Source organism: Triplophysa dalaica, chromosome 22, assembly GCF_015846415.1.
Source record: "Triplophysa dalaica isolate WHDGS20190420 chromosome 22, ASM1584641v1, whole genome shotgun sequence".
Lineage (NCBI taxonomy): Eukaryota > Metazoa > Chordata > Actinopteri > Cypriniformes > Nemacheilidae > Triplophysa > Triplophysa dalaica.
In genome coordinates this window covers 962,943-979,283 of record NC_079563.1, presented here as the reverse complement: position 1 = coordinate 979,283, position 16,341 = coordinate 962,943, and the positions used below count along the sequence as shown (strand labels likewise).

The window sequence follows — 16,341 nt, the reverse complement described above, 5'->3', positions numbered from 1 at the left end:
ATGTCTCCTCGTTGGTTTGTGCATCCTATTGAACTCAACTCAACTCAACTTTATTTATATAGCGCTTTTTACAATTTTCATTGTTACAAAGCAGCTGTACATGAGACACATTGAATACAAGTATGAATTCTAAAGCGAAAATGTTGTGATGTTACATGGAAACTATGAATGCTCACTTTCTTTCTCTGTTGTTGCACAGAGCACTTTTTAATAGTTTATTGGTAAATTGCATCCAGTGTGTTACTTTCTTTTTTTGTACAACATTTTGTGAAGTGTTAAGGTGACAATATAGCAAGTGAAATGTTGGATGTATAGACATAAAAATGTATAACTTGATTTGTATGAATGTGTCATGGCGCTTTCCCTATGATGTTATCCACTGAATCATACGTTGATGATATTTCAGGTATGTTGTTTGCAGTACTCGAGTTGTATAAAAAAATCAGGGGGGATGATGAATTGGATTTAACGTTTAGGGACAGATAATTTGTGCTGATGACACAAAGCACAAAGATAATTATTATATTATATTACACTAAAACAACATGCATGTTATTGATATATTACGTATCCGATACTCCTGTCAGTGATCTTGACCAAGGCACCTCAGAATTGGAGTTGGTCCCCAGGCTTGTGCATAGTTAGGCTATATACAGGGGACACATTTATTCCTCTGGGTGCAAGTGCAACTTCATACTCATGATACCTATAAAGCTATTGGAAATTAATCTATTAAATGTTTAAACAAAATCTCACAAAACATTGTAAATGAACATAAATCCTCTCAAGTCAAGTCCATTTTAATTGAAGTACACGAACAAATGGATTAAACAAATTTACAAATTCTGAAAATAATACATATAATACAAATACATAGCACTACCTGATATTTCTTAAACTTGAGGTGGCCAAACAAAAGACAGAAAGGGGGAAGCAAAATTAATAACTGATCCGTTCAATGCTAAGTCTTTGTTAGTCTTTAATTTCATGCAAGGGAAAGTAATGGCTTGTAATGGCTTTCCTTGCACTTGTCATTTATATGTTGTAGAATGTTTGGCAAACGATGATAGAAAGAGCGATGACATTCCACCAGATGACGCTGATCGGACAGGACAGAGTAAAATTCCTACTTCTCTTCTACTTCCTGCGGATTTACAGGACGATTTCGTTTTTGCGCACCCTGTCGTTTCAAAGAATATCTGAAAGGTGAACGCGTCAAGTGTAAACGCCTCGTCCGTTTGGGGAGGTGCGCGCGCAGTCAGCGGAGGCTCGCGAAGCAAGGCTTGACACGGCGGATAACGCTCATAAAAAACATTTTTTTTTCTGCTTAGGCTAGTTAATGAGGCAGGCGACGTCCGCTGTAAAGTGCTGTGAGAAACCCTGTAGTAAGATATTCCAGGTGAAACAGAAACTAAATCTAACATGAACTTTGTGAATGTAAAGTCTAACCTGACGTTATCTAGCTAGCTGGCGTTAGCTATCAAGAAAAAAGCTCCAAATTATCGTTAATTGTGTTGTTATCGCCTCTGTCCAGAGTTTCCGCCTTTGGTTACAAATCAAAAGTATTCCTGGCTCTTGACATGCCTTCAGTGCTACTTCTTGCCCTCTTAAAGCCGAAGTCCCTCAGGTCAAGCTGTCAATGTCGCTTGACCATGATGCTGAAATCATATGCACCTGCGCTGCTATGTTACTGACGTGACGTCAATTTAAAATAAATCGTCTTGTGTTTTAGCATATTCAATATTCGCAAAAACTAAATGTTGATAGTGCTTATATTTACACATTCATTGCTAAAATAAGGGAGATGGTCATTTTAGAAGGGGGATGATTTTGACCATCTTTATTTCAAAGGGGGATGCCATCCCCCCTCAACTCGATTACTGGTTGTTTGACAACTTTTATCTGTTATGATCATTTGAATCACAGACTGAGGATATTTCTCTGTTACAGAATAAAGTGTGCTGGATCTTTTATTTGGTGGTCATCTGGTGTCCTGATTCAGCTGTGTCCATAAGAGTGGACTTTATGGAGACAGATTTGTCTAGCTTGTACCTGGGCAAACATCAAAGAGGTGACCAATTTTTATAATGAAAATTAAAATACAATGTGTAAAATCCGTCATAAAAAAGGAATTACAATATCTCCTCTTCTATAACTACCCTTACAAAAACAAAAAAGCTAGATCTCATTCCTACTACATTCCACAGAAATCAAACAACATTACTAAATGGAAAATGAGCACTTAAAGCATTGTGTGTAGATTTCAGCAACATCTAGCGTGAGGTTGCGAATTGCAATCAATGTCTCAGTCCACGGCTCACACCTCCCTTTCGAAGCAATACTGTGGCTTACACAGGACAAAGATTTTTGCTTTTTTGCCGAAGGAGATAACGTATTTACAGAACGCACTCTGTGGGGCAGTTTGTCTGTTTAGGGCTACTATAGAAACAACATGGTGACTTCCATCCTCCTTAATCGTGCACATTGTTGGTACAGGAAGTGTATGTGTCTAGAGACGCAAAAAAGTTTAGAATTGTTCAACTTTATACAAACAATTTGTGACTTTCTGGAGCAACTACCAAAGAGAGTAAAGCAGTTACATTCAGTTACTGCAGTTTTTGTTTATAACTGTTAAGGGGGTCGCACACCATACGTGGAAGCGCCGAGCTGCTCAGTGTCGCATCTAGGACAACTCTGTTATTAATTTGGTAAAATTGAATAACTTATTAGAGGTTTTCTTTATTAATGCGCTGTTTTTCCGTTATTACCAAACAGATACATGCATCTTTTAGCTTATGGTGAAGTCATTTTGTAAAATAAAGATGATTTCAGTCAAATAACATCTAATGTCACTGATGGACTCAGAACAGCGTCTAGAGTTGTAGCGGTGCGCTGATGCTGGTGTGTGCACTGATAGAAAACAATATGGTCCTTTTAATAAACAATGGCTCTCTGCGTCCGCAACACCCTTTAATAGGGCAACCAAAACATGAAATGCCTAGGAAAATACTAGCACTAGGAAGTAAGAGAAGGGTGAAACACAGCGACAATGTCGATGGCCGTGTTAACACAGATTTGTGGAGAAAACAAATAATAAAAAACTAAAGAACTACTAAACAAGGTAAGTGAAAATGTAAATGGATTTTTTCTCTAAATGTGATGTTTGTCATATTGCAGAAAATTGATCAGGAGATATGAAGAATTGCAGTCTGTGGCTGTTCTTGCCCCTGATGTTCTCTCTCTTTACAGCTGCTGGCCTTTGGGTTGTGTGAGCATCCATAGCCTAATTTAATTACAAGTAGTGCAATGGCTTTTATAACTATTATATATTTTACAAATAAAGGAATTGTAATGTTTAAAACAGGTATTTTATTGCTGTAGAGGATGAGAAAATAACCCCCCTAAATTCAGACTACAAGTAAGTGAAATGTACCTCTATATGTTTGGCAATTAAATTATTTAATATATGTTTCAATAATAAAAATTATGTTAGTATTAATAATCTATTCAAACTGATTTTTTGTCTATAGAAGGGCGGAATCAAAGCCTCCTCCATATATCAGGTACATCTTTATAAAGTTTATCATGAAATGCTTTTTGCTTTATTAATTCTGCCTTTTTAAACTATTTTTATTATGTTTAGCATTGCAGGCAACGCCCCCCCTGCAAGCTGTGTTTTTAGTCAAGTCATGAACATGGCGGCCTTTGTAGGTATGAATGGTACAAAGAAAGTTTTTTTTTAATTGAAGACATTTGTGGCCACAACTTTTATTTCAGTGTTTAATCGCAATATGTATACATCAGCTTTTAATTTTCATATCTATGCTACATAGCACAAACTCATCCTTTGAAATTGCAAAATTCCACACTATGAACTTTTAAATACACAGTTTACCGGGAATTTTTTTTTTGGTTTTTTGAATGATTGGCTGTATTTGATTTATCCAAATGTCTATGACTTTCAGAGATTAAAAAAAGATCAAAATCATATCTGATAATATGGTGGATGGTAACAGTTGTTTATGTACAAATGGTCAAAACTTTAAATGATAGTTCTCACACAAAAAACTTGTCATTATTTACTCACCCTCAGATTGTTCTAAACCTGTATTTCTTTCGTTGTTCTGCTAAACACAAAAGAATCTATTTGAAAGAATGTCTGTAACCCCCAATTGACTATAGGCCTATTTATTTTCCCTAATATGACAGTAAATGGGGGATGCAAACTGTTGGGTGAGTAAATGATGACAGAATTTTCATTTTTGGGTGAAGTATCGCTTTAAGGTGGTACTAAACCAATTGTCAGGTGTCTAAATAAATGATCCCATGGTGATTTGGGCTCTAGGATTTATACTTGGAGTGCTGAGATATCTGCAGCTGAAAGCAAGGGTGCAAAAACCCTGGCTCAACACTGGTAGTTTGGTGGCTTTGTCCCTTGCCTGCTTTGTCATGACTCTAGTTGGGAATTTTCAGGTATGTATTATTTACAAGTTGTACATAGAGTACAGTTCACCAATATGTAAACGTTTTTTATGTTATAAAGTAAACATCTGGGGCAATCAGATTTTTTTTTTTATTTAGCTGGCAAATGATGAGAAGCTGCATAATATCGGCACATCCATGACCTTTGGTCTAGGCACACTATTCTGCTGGGTCCAGTCCTTCATGACCCTGAAGGTCAACTTGCGAAATGAAGGCAAACGAGCTGGAATTCCTCGCTTCCTGTTGTCTGTAGCTGTCACTTCTTGCGTGCTGCTGTGTATCCTTCTTCCTTCAAGTGTACTTCTTCACTGAACTAAAGCAATGGGAAAATTTCCAGTAAGACATTGTCTGACTGTACAAAAATGATTTGCTAATAATTTCAGATAATTTGCTAATAAAGATACATTATAAGATGGCGGCAGTAGAACAAACATTTCAGCTACAGGTAGTAGGGTTGATATTAGTACAACTGCCAGCTACAGCGCCTCTGATGGACAATTTTAAAGGCAATTTTCTAAATATTAAAATTTTTTGCACCGCCAGATTCCAGAGTTTAAAATATTCCTATCCTAACAAATCACACATCAATGGAAAGCTTTTTTATTTATTATTTTATTTTTGAACTATATGAATGGTTTGAGGTCCAGGGTCTCTCACACCCATATTACAGTATTTGCTCCTTTTACCAGTTGGATTTCTGATTTACCAATTGGATCCTAATTATACTGCATTGTGGCTTTGTTTGACAGTAAATTTAACCTTAAAAATTGATTCATGAAGTCAGCCTGGTCTATATACAGATAACACCGGCCACTTTATTAGGTATACCTTGCTAATACCGAGTTGGACCCCCTTTTGCATTCAGAACTGCGTTCATTTTTCGTGGCATTGATTCGACAAGGAGTTGGAAACATTCCTTAAAATTTTTTTGACTATATTGACTTGATGGCAATCTAAAATCTTTGAGATACATGATGGCGTCATGCACTTGCCATGATTCAAATTTTCAGTTACACCACATCCCAAAGGTGCTCTAATAGATTGAGATCTGGTGACTGTGGAGACCATTGAACTCAGTGAACTCATTGTCATGTTCAAGAAACCAGTTTAAGATGGTTTGAGCTTTGTGACATGGTCCATTATCATGCTAGAAGTACACTGTGGTCATAAAGGGATAGACATCCCTTCAGCAATAATTCTCAGGTAGGTCGTGGCGTTCTACAATGCTCTGTAGGTACTAAGGGGCCCAAAGTGTGCCAAAAAATATCCCCCACTCACTTACAGGACCACCACATGTCTGAACCGTTGATACAAGGCAGGATGGACGTGTTGTGCATTCAGAGATTTCATTCTGGTTATTTAAGTTACTGTTGCCTTTTTTATCATCTCAAACCAGTCTGCACATTGTCCTCTGAGCCCTGACATCAACAAGGCATTTTCATCCAACAACTGCCGCTCACTGGACTTATCTCTTTTTTGGACCATTCTCTGTAAACAGTTGATCTAGGTGCGAGTAAAACAACAGTTTTTTTTAAAATACATAGACACTAACAACCATGACATCTTCAAAGTTACCTAAATCCCTTTTCGTCCCCATTCTCTTAACTTCAGCAAGTCGTCTTTAGATGCCTCAATGCATGGAGTTGGTGTCATGTGATTGGCTGATTAGCAATTTGTGTTAATAATAAAGTGGTCAGTAAGTATATACTGTATAGCTGATCTGATAAATCCATTTGCAAGGTTTAATTTACAGTCAAACAAAGCCTGAACGTAGTCTAAACAGGATCCACCTGGTAAATCAGCAATTCAACTGGTGGTAAACGGAGTGAATGATTGGAAGGTTTAACATTTTTTATATATTTGCCGTTTTCGCTAGAAATCACATAGGCTTAACAGCCTTCAGTTATAAATTTTAGTTACACTTAATGTTAGTGAATGGATTAGATACATTATAAAATTAGATAACGATGATTTTTCAGTATTAATTAATCCTTGTTAATGTTAGTTCATGGTGCATTAACACATTTAACGGTGAGAATGTTTGATTTCAATAATGTATTTGTAAATGCTGAAATGATCATGAACTAGGGTTGGGTTGCAGCAACAAGGATTAAAGTAAATAGAGTTTAGAGCTAATCTAGGGTTTGTAGATTCTAGTTTTATTTTAATTAAAACTGTCATGAACGTGCGGGGTGAGACATGAACAGGAACAGAGGACCCAATACCAGAGAGTAGATAATGGGTTAACAAGACATTTAATAAAATATAAATACAAAACAGACACCCACAAGGGGGTAACATAACAAAACATGGAAACAGGAACAAGGACTAACTAGACTAGGACTAATACTAACACTTGACATAAAACTACAATAAACTAGACTAACAGCACAACACCCTGGAACAAGAACTCATGACACAAACAATGAACCAGCACAGGACAATGAAACATAAAGGCTATTTAAAGGGGAGGAAATCAAGAAGGGACAGGTGCGAGCAAGGGCGCTGCCAGGAATTTTTGGCCCCATGACAAAAAATTGAATTGGGCCCCCTGTCCCATCAAAAGCTTTACATAACTCTAATTAAAGGCATGCAACTGTCTTGCTTCTTGTAGTTCAATACTAGTTCTAGCACAATATTTACTGCTGGTGATTTGTATATGCATGCAAGTCAAGTATGCAGTTCACTATTAGATGCATGATTAAACGCAACCATAAAGAATGTGCTGAAGGCCATCTTTTAAAGTCTCACATATATGAATGTGAATGTCTTGCCAAATTTTTCCCTGCACTGATTAAATGGTGATTAAATGTAGGCTAACACTAGTCTGTTGCTAGCTATCTTATTTCACTTTGGACATTAAGCCAACAGGTTAATACCACTCACAGACTACACATCTTTCTTGGTCAAAAACTGATATAAAGTTTGACACCCTTTCATTTGTCTTTACTCTATTTCCCTGTTCGAAAACCAGATTTTGATTTAACATTACTAGGCAACATTGTGGTCACTGTAGTTCTGGCACATCTAATGACTGCAACTAAACACCGTCACCATTACCCCCTTTCCACCAGCAGGAACCAGGTGCTAGTTCAGAGCCAGTGCTATTGCCAGTTCTTCGTTGATGAGACCGGGGAGCCCTTTAAGAACCGGTTGCTTTCCACAGGCTAGAGAGCCAATACAGAGCCAGGTATTAAGTCACCGAATACGGCTCATTTTTCCAAGCAACGCTAGCGCAAAAAAGCGCTAAACACAAACACACCGGCACAACGGCATGAACAATGGCGAACGTTGCGTTGCTATTGATGTTTGCTTTGCAAACCTACATCGGCATCCAAACACAGCGAATCTAACGTGTTCGAGCAGCTCACCGTAACTTGTATAGACGGAGATTCCAAGCGATCTGCGCTAAGGCAGGACTATTTTATGCAGATACAGGTGGTCGCGGTCAATATGGATGTTTACTTTTTGGTCAATGGGGATTTTTAACTTTTACTGCCAAAAACAAAGATATCATTAATTGTATTATTATATAAATATATATACTGAATGAAGATGGATTAATAATTGTATATTCGTTTTGACCTATTTTTGGGGCCCCTGTCAGTCATGGGCTCTTGGAATTGTCCCAGCGCACTACAGGTATCACTAGAGCGTGGACCTCTGCCGAAGACGCCGTTAATCTAGATTTACTGTCAAATTAAAGCCTGGATAAAATGATATCTTGAATATAAACCTGATTATTTTTAAAAAAGGTTTACAGTTTGGTGCAACAGAATTATTAAATAAACCTTGATTTAATCTATATTTAAACTGAATCCTTGTTGCTGCAACCCACTGCTGTATTAGTTTTTTTCATTGTTGATAATGCATTAACTAACTGTAAATAAATAGACTTCTTTCAGAATAATATAGTTGGAATTGTAATACCACGTATCCTGGGTCTTCGCAGCTTTAGAATGGGAGTGAATAGTATGAGATTTTGAATTCGCTTCAGACAGCCTTTATTAATCCCACAGGGACACGTGGAGCAGATTTCGGATCGATGGATGCACTTTTTGGAGCTTCAAAATATCATCAACTATTTACTCCCATTCTAAAGCTTGCAAGACCAAGGATACATTGTATTATAAATCCCACTGCATTGTTCTGAAAGAAGAAAGTTATACATATAGGATACCTTGAAGGTGAGTAAAACATTAGGTTATATTGTTTTTAGGTGAAATATCCCAAAATTAAAATAATAATCTAGCTGCCTGTTTCATTCAATGAAGTTTCCCAGTTTTTGTTGCTACCTTGACCACAAATTACAGATTTTGTTCTAATGGCACAGCGATTACACATGCATGCTGCCCGGGCACAATGGGCCTTGGTTATGTTTTTCCTGACATACCTGAGCACATTTGCCATTGAGTTCCGTCACTGCCACTTTGAGATGGTGTGTAGTGACAACCAGGAACCTCCATTTAGCCTGTCTGAAAGTTTCTCTGAGGTCTCTGAATACCAATCTGACCAACTATAATCTGTCTTTGATAATATCTGTTGAGTCCCGTTATTCCTATGTTTGCAAGTTTATCAGTCATGCGTGTACGTATTGAATGTACCTTCTCCAGATAGATCTCTGGATGACTGCCATTTTTTTATGTGTAAATAGACTTTTTGAAAGCAACAAAGTCATGAAATGCACAAAGTTACTGTTATGCGTTCCATATTTATATGTGAATCAAATACCAAGGACGCTTATAAAATGAGCAAATATAAATACAGGTTCAGCTTTTTTTGCACAATAATTAAATGTTTTATGATTTTAATTGTTTTCTTTGATTTAAAAATGTGATAGTTTACAGACAGTAAAAAACATTTTATAGTTTACAGTAAAACTATTTAATCACCCAAAATCTCCTCTGTGATTATTTAAAGTGCTTTGATACAAAAAATAAAGGATGGAATAAAGATTTAATGAGAATCTTCATGTTGCTATGCTTCATGTGACTGTTCATAGAACAAACTTCAATATGGGAAAAATAACCATAGAAAGTAACATAAAAGTCCTCTTGCAAGGAAACCAGAGTCAGACAACACCATGAAGACATTGTTAAAGGCGGGTTGTCCGATTTCTAAATTACGCTTCTAAAGACAAAGTCGGGCTGAGTACCAAAACAACCTTGTAGCCAGTCAGCAGTAAGGTGCACAGTGCACAAGATGGACGTTAGCGGAGCTGATCGCTGACAAAAGCAAAAGATGGGGTAAGGGGTATGTCTGTTTTGGTGATTTGAACAACAAAAAATGGGTATGAGAAACCGGACATCCTGCCTTTAATGGATCACTGATTTCAGTTTTTGATAGTGAACCAACATTTAAAACCAAAAGTCATTGTAGTAGAGTAGGCGGGGCGAGACCGTGGTTCGAGTCCGGTGAGTAATTGTGAATTAGCGCCAGCTGTGCGCACACCGGGCTCGAATCACGTAGGAGATGGGAGCATAAAAGGAACGAGCGACCGGACCATCGAAGAGAGAGGACCGGGCCCGAACTTATGTTATGTTTGTATTTATATTATGTTTTGTTCGCCGGCGGTCGTCCGTGAGGGGCCGCCGGCTGTTATATTACTTTATTAAATGTTTGCCGGTTCCCGCCTCCTTCCATTTTATTGAGATTTGTTACATTGGTGCCGAAACCCGGGAGGAAGGAGAGACATGCTGTCGGAGAGTCCTCGCCGCCGAGTGGCCTCGCGGTGCCGGAGAGTTCGGGCAGCGCGGACGAAGGGCGTCCGCCAGTGGCTGCCCGAAGCGGTGGCTCTGGGGAAACGGAAGTGCACAGTGCGGCCACCGTCAAAACTTCGGTGGAACGGCGACCTTTGCTGCCGCGCCCCTGGGTCGAGGTGGGGTGGCTTTCGTCCAAGTGGGAGCGGGGGGGTTGCCGCCGTCCGACAGAGGCCGGAGCCTGTGTCCGTCCCCCGAGGGGGAGGAGCAGGGGGCGGAAGTGCCGGGTGAGCCACCAGCTGCCAGAGGCCGGAGCCTGCGTCCGTCCGCCCAAGGGGGAGGAACAGGGGACGGGGAACCCGCCCCGACTCCCGGATAAAGGAGCCACCGCCGGCCGCCAGGGGGCGGACGGTCGAGCCGTCCACCGAAGCCCCAGGGCCACCGCAAGGCACCGCGAAGGAGAGTACTCCGGCTGGTTGAGGAACGAGCGGCAGCATGTCGGGGAACCGGATTTTTTTTTTCCTCTCTCCCCTCTCTCTTTCCGGTCGCTCCGAGGGCTCCCGTCTCCGTTGTCTCGTCTCGTCGCTGCATACACCCCACCCCACCCCCCCCCGAGGGAGGGGAAGGGAGCTTGCACAATAGCGGGGGTACCCCCCGGCCTGTGAGGGGTGATGGGGTACGTAGTACAGTAGGCGGGGCGAGACCGTGGTTCGAGTCCGGTGAGTAATTGTGAATTAGCGCCAGCTGTGCGCACACCGGGCTCGAATCACGTAGGAGATGGGAGCATAAAAGGAACGAGCGACCGGACCAAGTTTAAAGCGTCGATTAAGTGGGACAGAACCAGTAGTGCCCTAAAAAATTCACCCACAAAATCACTGCATGTGATGTGAAGTAGACAAAAAATCAGAAAACTTCTCAAATTCTCAGATTTGGGCCAAAATAACATAATCTTAAACATAATGAAATTTAGGAGAAGACTTTAGCTATCTCACCCAGAACATGAGCTGTGTCCTGTTGTCCGACACTATGTTCACCGTTACGGTCAACAACGGAACATTTACATTGTTTCTTATGTTATTATGGGCAAGACATAAACATGGCGGACTCACTGATGGAAGGGTGAATGCTAACGAGCAGATTGCGTCACCAATGTAATTGTTTTCATGCACTCCAGACACACAATTATGTTCTAAACAAAACATATTATCCATTTTTGATACAAAGACCAACCGGCTGAGTAAAGTGACAGCTCGTAGTTTGCACCCTAAATGTGGATACTATTAGCATAGATTATCTACATTTCTTGTTTCTAACATATATCCTGAAGAATGTAGTGTTTTAAGCCTTGGCCTATAGTTTGTTGCTGCCACTGTATTTGCACGCTGTTACTGCTTCTGTCTTTCAAAACTTGTAACTCAAACACAGTGCACAGGAGGGGATTTGCCACATAACACTCAAATCCTTGTTATACTAGAGTGGGAATGGTGTTTAATTCTTAAAACGTCCTGTGTTGAGAAATATAAAAGAGATGAAGGAAATGTTGACTCAAAAGTACTGACATACGTTTGTGTAGAATTTCACTTATTCTTATGTATATTTATTTACTCATTTTTATTTAATTAATTTATTAGTTATATATCCCTTTTATTTGACCTATTCTGTTCTGTTCTACTATTATTAATGGCAATTTAGGTGCATCTTAAAAAAACATTTTTCTTTTATAATTTAATTCCAAAGAGCAAACTCTCTTATATTAATTTCTCACAAATTGAAATATTTTGTTTTAATTCTGGTGGCTACAACTTACAGCTAAAGAAAGCTTTTCAAAAACTCTTACAATATTCACTTTGTGAGTAATGAATTATATAAGAAAGTTTGCTTTTTGGAATTTAATTACAAAAAAAAGGATTTGCTCATGATATTATTATTTTTTGATGCACCTGTATTAGCTATTATAGTCATGTTATTTTACCTGTTAATTTATTCTTATTTTAATTTACATTTTAAATTTATGCATTTGGCAGACGCTTTTATCCAAAGTGACATACATTGCATTGTCCTATACATTTGTTTCTAAGTATGTGCAATCCCCCGTGATCGAACCCCCGACCTTGCGTTGTTAACGCAATGCTCTAACCACTGAGCAACAGGAAAGATTTTCCTCATTTTAATATTGTTGGATTTTGTATCTGTATTGTCTTTACAAGTTACATGCGTTTTCAATGGTCTCCTTCTAAAGGTTCTTACAAAACAATATTGTGAAGCAGTAATTTTCCACTGTCTATGCTGGTGTAATATGTTTCTAGTCAGACAAAGTCAGACTGAACATAACAGCGCTGATTATTCTCTGCTTATTTATTCTATTATCACTTTGTTTCCTGTCTTCTGTCCGAAAAAAATCGAAGGTGAGTTAATGATTACAGCATTTTCAATTTTGGGTGAAATACCCCTTATAGTATTAACTCAAGCAGAGTTGACATCTTTAGGTAGAGTCATTTACCTGATAAAGAGAACATTTTACCCAGTGCAAAAATCTGATATTGTGTGCTTTCAAAGAGATACGAGATAAGAGATAAGTCGTCATCGACGACAGATTCTGATTTTCAGCATAACAGTGATGAATTTATGAACTACTTCACCAGTAAAATCCAAGATATAAGAGAAAAAATTATAACAATGCAACCTGTAGTGATATCCGCTGAACAAACTAACTACAGCACCCCTAATGAGAAATTGCAATTATTTTCTACAGTAGATCACGATGAACTGTCTAAAATCATTAGATCATCTAAATCAACAACATGCATGCTAGACCCTATACCTACAAAACTACTGAAAGAAATGCTCCCAGAAATTATAGATCCTCTTCTCAGTATTATTAACTCATCTCTGACATTAGGACATGTGCCTAAAGCATTTAAGGTGGCTGTTATAAGGCCTTTAAAAAAAAAAAAAAACTCGACCCTAAAGAACTAGGGAATAACAGGCCTATATCGAATTTACCTTTTATATCTAAAGTTCTGGAAAAAGTAGTTTCAACTCAATTATGCTCCTTCCTCCAAAGGAATGACATTAATGATGAATTCCAGTCTGGATTTCGAGCATGTCACAGTACAGAGACTGCTTTGATCAGAGTTACAAATGATCTGCTTTTAGCGTCTGACCGTGGCTGTATTTCATTATTGGTGCTGCTAGACCTCAGTGCTGCATTTGACACCATTGACCACAGCATACTTCTACATAGACTCGAAAATTACGTCGGCATTAACGGAATAGCATTGAAATGGTTTAAGTCTTATTTATCCGACCGTTTTCAATTTGTAGCAATAAACAATGAGGTGTCCCGCAAATCACAAGTCCAGTACGGTGTACCTCAGGGCTCAGTCTTGGGGCCTCTGCTCTTCGCATTATACATGCTACCTCTAGGAGATATAATAAAGCGACACGGAATTAGCTTTCACTGTTATGCTGATGATACTCAACTTTATATTTCCTCGAAGCCTCATGAAACCCAGCAGTTCCATCGAATAAAGGATTGCATAGTTGACTTAAAAATGTGGATGAGTAACAATTTTTTACTACTAAACTCGGACAAAACAGAAGTGTTACTTACTGGACCGAAAACTGCTATGCGTAACAACCAAGAATACTGCTTAACGATTGACGGATGCCCCATAAAATCCTCGTCATCAGCTAAGAATCTTGGCGTTGTATTCGACAGTACTCTGTCATTTGAAAGCCATGTCGCCAACACCTGTAAAATTGCATTTTTCCATTTTAAGAATATATCCAAATTACGTCATATTACTGTCAGATGCAGAGAAATTAATTCATGCATTCATGACATCAAGACTAGATTACTGTAATGCACTTCTAGGTGGTTGCCCTGCGGGCCTATTACAAAAACTGCAACTGGTTCAAAATGCGGCAGCTCGAGTTCTTTCACGTACAAAAAAGTATGAGCATATAACCCCGGTTCTGTCAACCTTGCACTGGTTACCTATAAAGCATTGCATTAACTTTAAGATCTTGCTTATTACCTATAAAGCCCTACATGGTCTAGCGCCGCAGTATTTGAATGAACTTCTATTGTATTACAGACCTCCACGTACATTACGCTCTCAGGCGTCCTGTCAGTTGGTAATACCTAGAATTTCAAAATCAAGTGCAGGTGGTAGATCCTTTTCTTATCTAGCGCCTAAACTTTGGAATATTTTTCCCTGCACGGTCCAGGAGGCAGACACACTCTGTCAGTTTAAATCTAGACTAAAGACTCATCTTTTTAATCTTGCATACACTACACCTCCATAATATTAATCCTCAGAGGATTTAGGCTGCATTATTTAGATCAACCGGAACCAGGAACACATCCAACAACAAATGATGTGCTTGTTGCATCAAAGAGTGCAGAACAGTACTCTACTCTCAGCCAGTCTTGTCTCTTTGTTCCAAGGTTACCGCAGGATGCAGTTCATGCCCAGACCTGATGGCAGAGCTGAGAATGGGAAGCGGTGACCTGACAAGAGCTAAGAAGATAGAGCTGGATAAAGGACGCGACAACTTTGTTTTTCCTACAACATTTCAAATGCTATTACAGTTGTGTTCAAAATTATTCAACCCCCACTGAAATTGATTGTTTTAGTCGGTTTCACATTGATTATGATCATTCACTCATCCTGCTTACAATTAAATCAAAGAGGCACGTGTAGGTCAGACAAATATAACATTTATAATAAAATAAGCACAAATGTCTTTTCTGAGCTCACATCATTATCAGTTTTATTCAACCCCCAAGTGACATTCAATCTTAGTACTTAGTACAACATCCTTTTACAGTTATAACAGCTTTTAAACGTGAAGCATAGCTTGACACAAGTGTCTTGCAGCGATCTACGGGTATCTTCACCCATTCATCATGGGCAAAAGCCTCCAGTTCAGTCACATTCTTAGGCTTGCGCACTGCAACTGCTTTCTTTAAGTCCCACCAGAGGTTCTCAATCGGATTTAAGTCTGGTGACTGCGATGGCCAGTTCAAAATGTTCCAGCCTTTAATCTGCAACCATGCTCTAGTGGACTTGGAGGTATGCTTGGAATCATTGTCCTGTTGAAAGGTCCAACGTCTTCCAAGCCTCAGGTTTGTGACGGACTGCATCACATTATCATCCAATATCTCCTGGTACTGAAGAGAATTCATGGTACCTTGCACAGACTGAAGCTTCCCAGTACCTGCAGAAGCAAAACAGCCCCAAAGCATGATTGACCCCCCGCCATGCTTCACAGTAGGGAAGGTGTTCTTTTCTTCATAGGCCTTGTTCTTCCTCCTCCAAACATAGCGTTGATCCATGGGCCCAAACAGTTCTAATTTTGTTTCATCAGTCCACAGAACACTATCCCAAAACTTCTGTGGTTTGTCCACATGACTTTTGGCATACTGCAGTCGACTCTTCTTATTCTTTGGGGACAGCAAGGGGGTGCTCCTGGGAGTTCTGGCATGGAGGCCTTCATTAAGCAGGGTGCGCCGTATTGTCTGAGCAGAAACTTCAGCACCCACATCTGACAAATCTTTTCTCAGTTCCTCAGCAGTCACACGGGGACTTTTCTCCACTCTACGCTTCAGGTAGCGCACAGCAGTCGAAGTCACCATCTTCTTTCTGCCACGGCCAGGTAGCGTTTCAACAGTGCCCTTTGCCTTGAATTTGCGAATGATGCTTCCTATGGTGTCTCTTGGTATGTTTAACATCTTTGCAATCTTCTTATAGCCATTGCCCTTCCTGTGAAGAGTAATCACCTGTTCTCTTGTCTTCCTGGACCATTCTCTTGACCTCACCATGTTTGTAACCACACCAGTAAATGTCTAGAAGGAGCATGGAGTATCACAGTCATTTTAAAGCTGCCTAATTGGTGCTTATTAGGCTTTATTGCTGCTCCCTGATATCCACAGGTGTTTTCAATACCTGATTGAAAACACTTCATTGAACCTCTGTTCTTCAGAGTGGTAGTCTTTAAGGGGTTGAATAATTATGTCAATGAAGAATTCACAAAAGAAACATTTACTACTGTATTACAAAAGTAATTGATGTCATTTTAGTTGCATATGGTTCTTTAAGAAGTCCTTGTAGGATTTCATTCTGAATACAATTACAAATGTACACTAAATTCC

General features: G+C 39.2%; 1 protein-coding gene across 2 annotated transcripts; it reads left to right on the top strand.

Moving 5' to 3' along the window:
* Positions 1-1,173: 1,173 nt before the first annotated feature.
* On the top strand, positions 1,174-14,806 carry tmem150c (transmembrane protein 150C). 2 transcript variants are annotated; one of them, XM_056736656.1, is made up of 10 exons: positions 1,176-1,399; positions 1,951-2,071; positions 3,178-3,268; positions 3,365-3,418; positions 3,531-3,563; positions 3,644-3,711; positions 4,346-4,473; positions 4,582-4,759; positions 8,796-9,728; positions 14,635-14,804. In XM_056736656.1, the coding sequence occupies exons 3-9, from the start codon at positions 3,195-3,197 to the stop codon at positions 9,002-9,004; spliced, it is 744 nt and encodes a 247-aa protein (XP_056592634.1). In that variant the 5' UTR covers positions 1,176-1,399; positions 1,951-2,071; positions 3,178-3,194; the 3' UTR covers positions 9,005-9,728; positions 14,635-14,804. The 2 variants fall into 2 exon arrangements, with proteins under 2 accessions (XP_056592635.1, XP_056592634.1); XM_056736657.1 differs by lacking the exon at positions 1,951-2,071 and having other exon boundaries at positions 1,174-1,399; positions 14,635-14,806.
* The last annotated feature ends 1,535 nt before the right edge of the window (positions 14,807-16,341 follow it).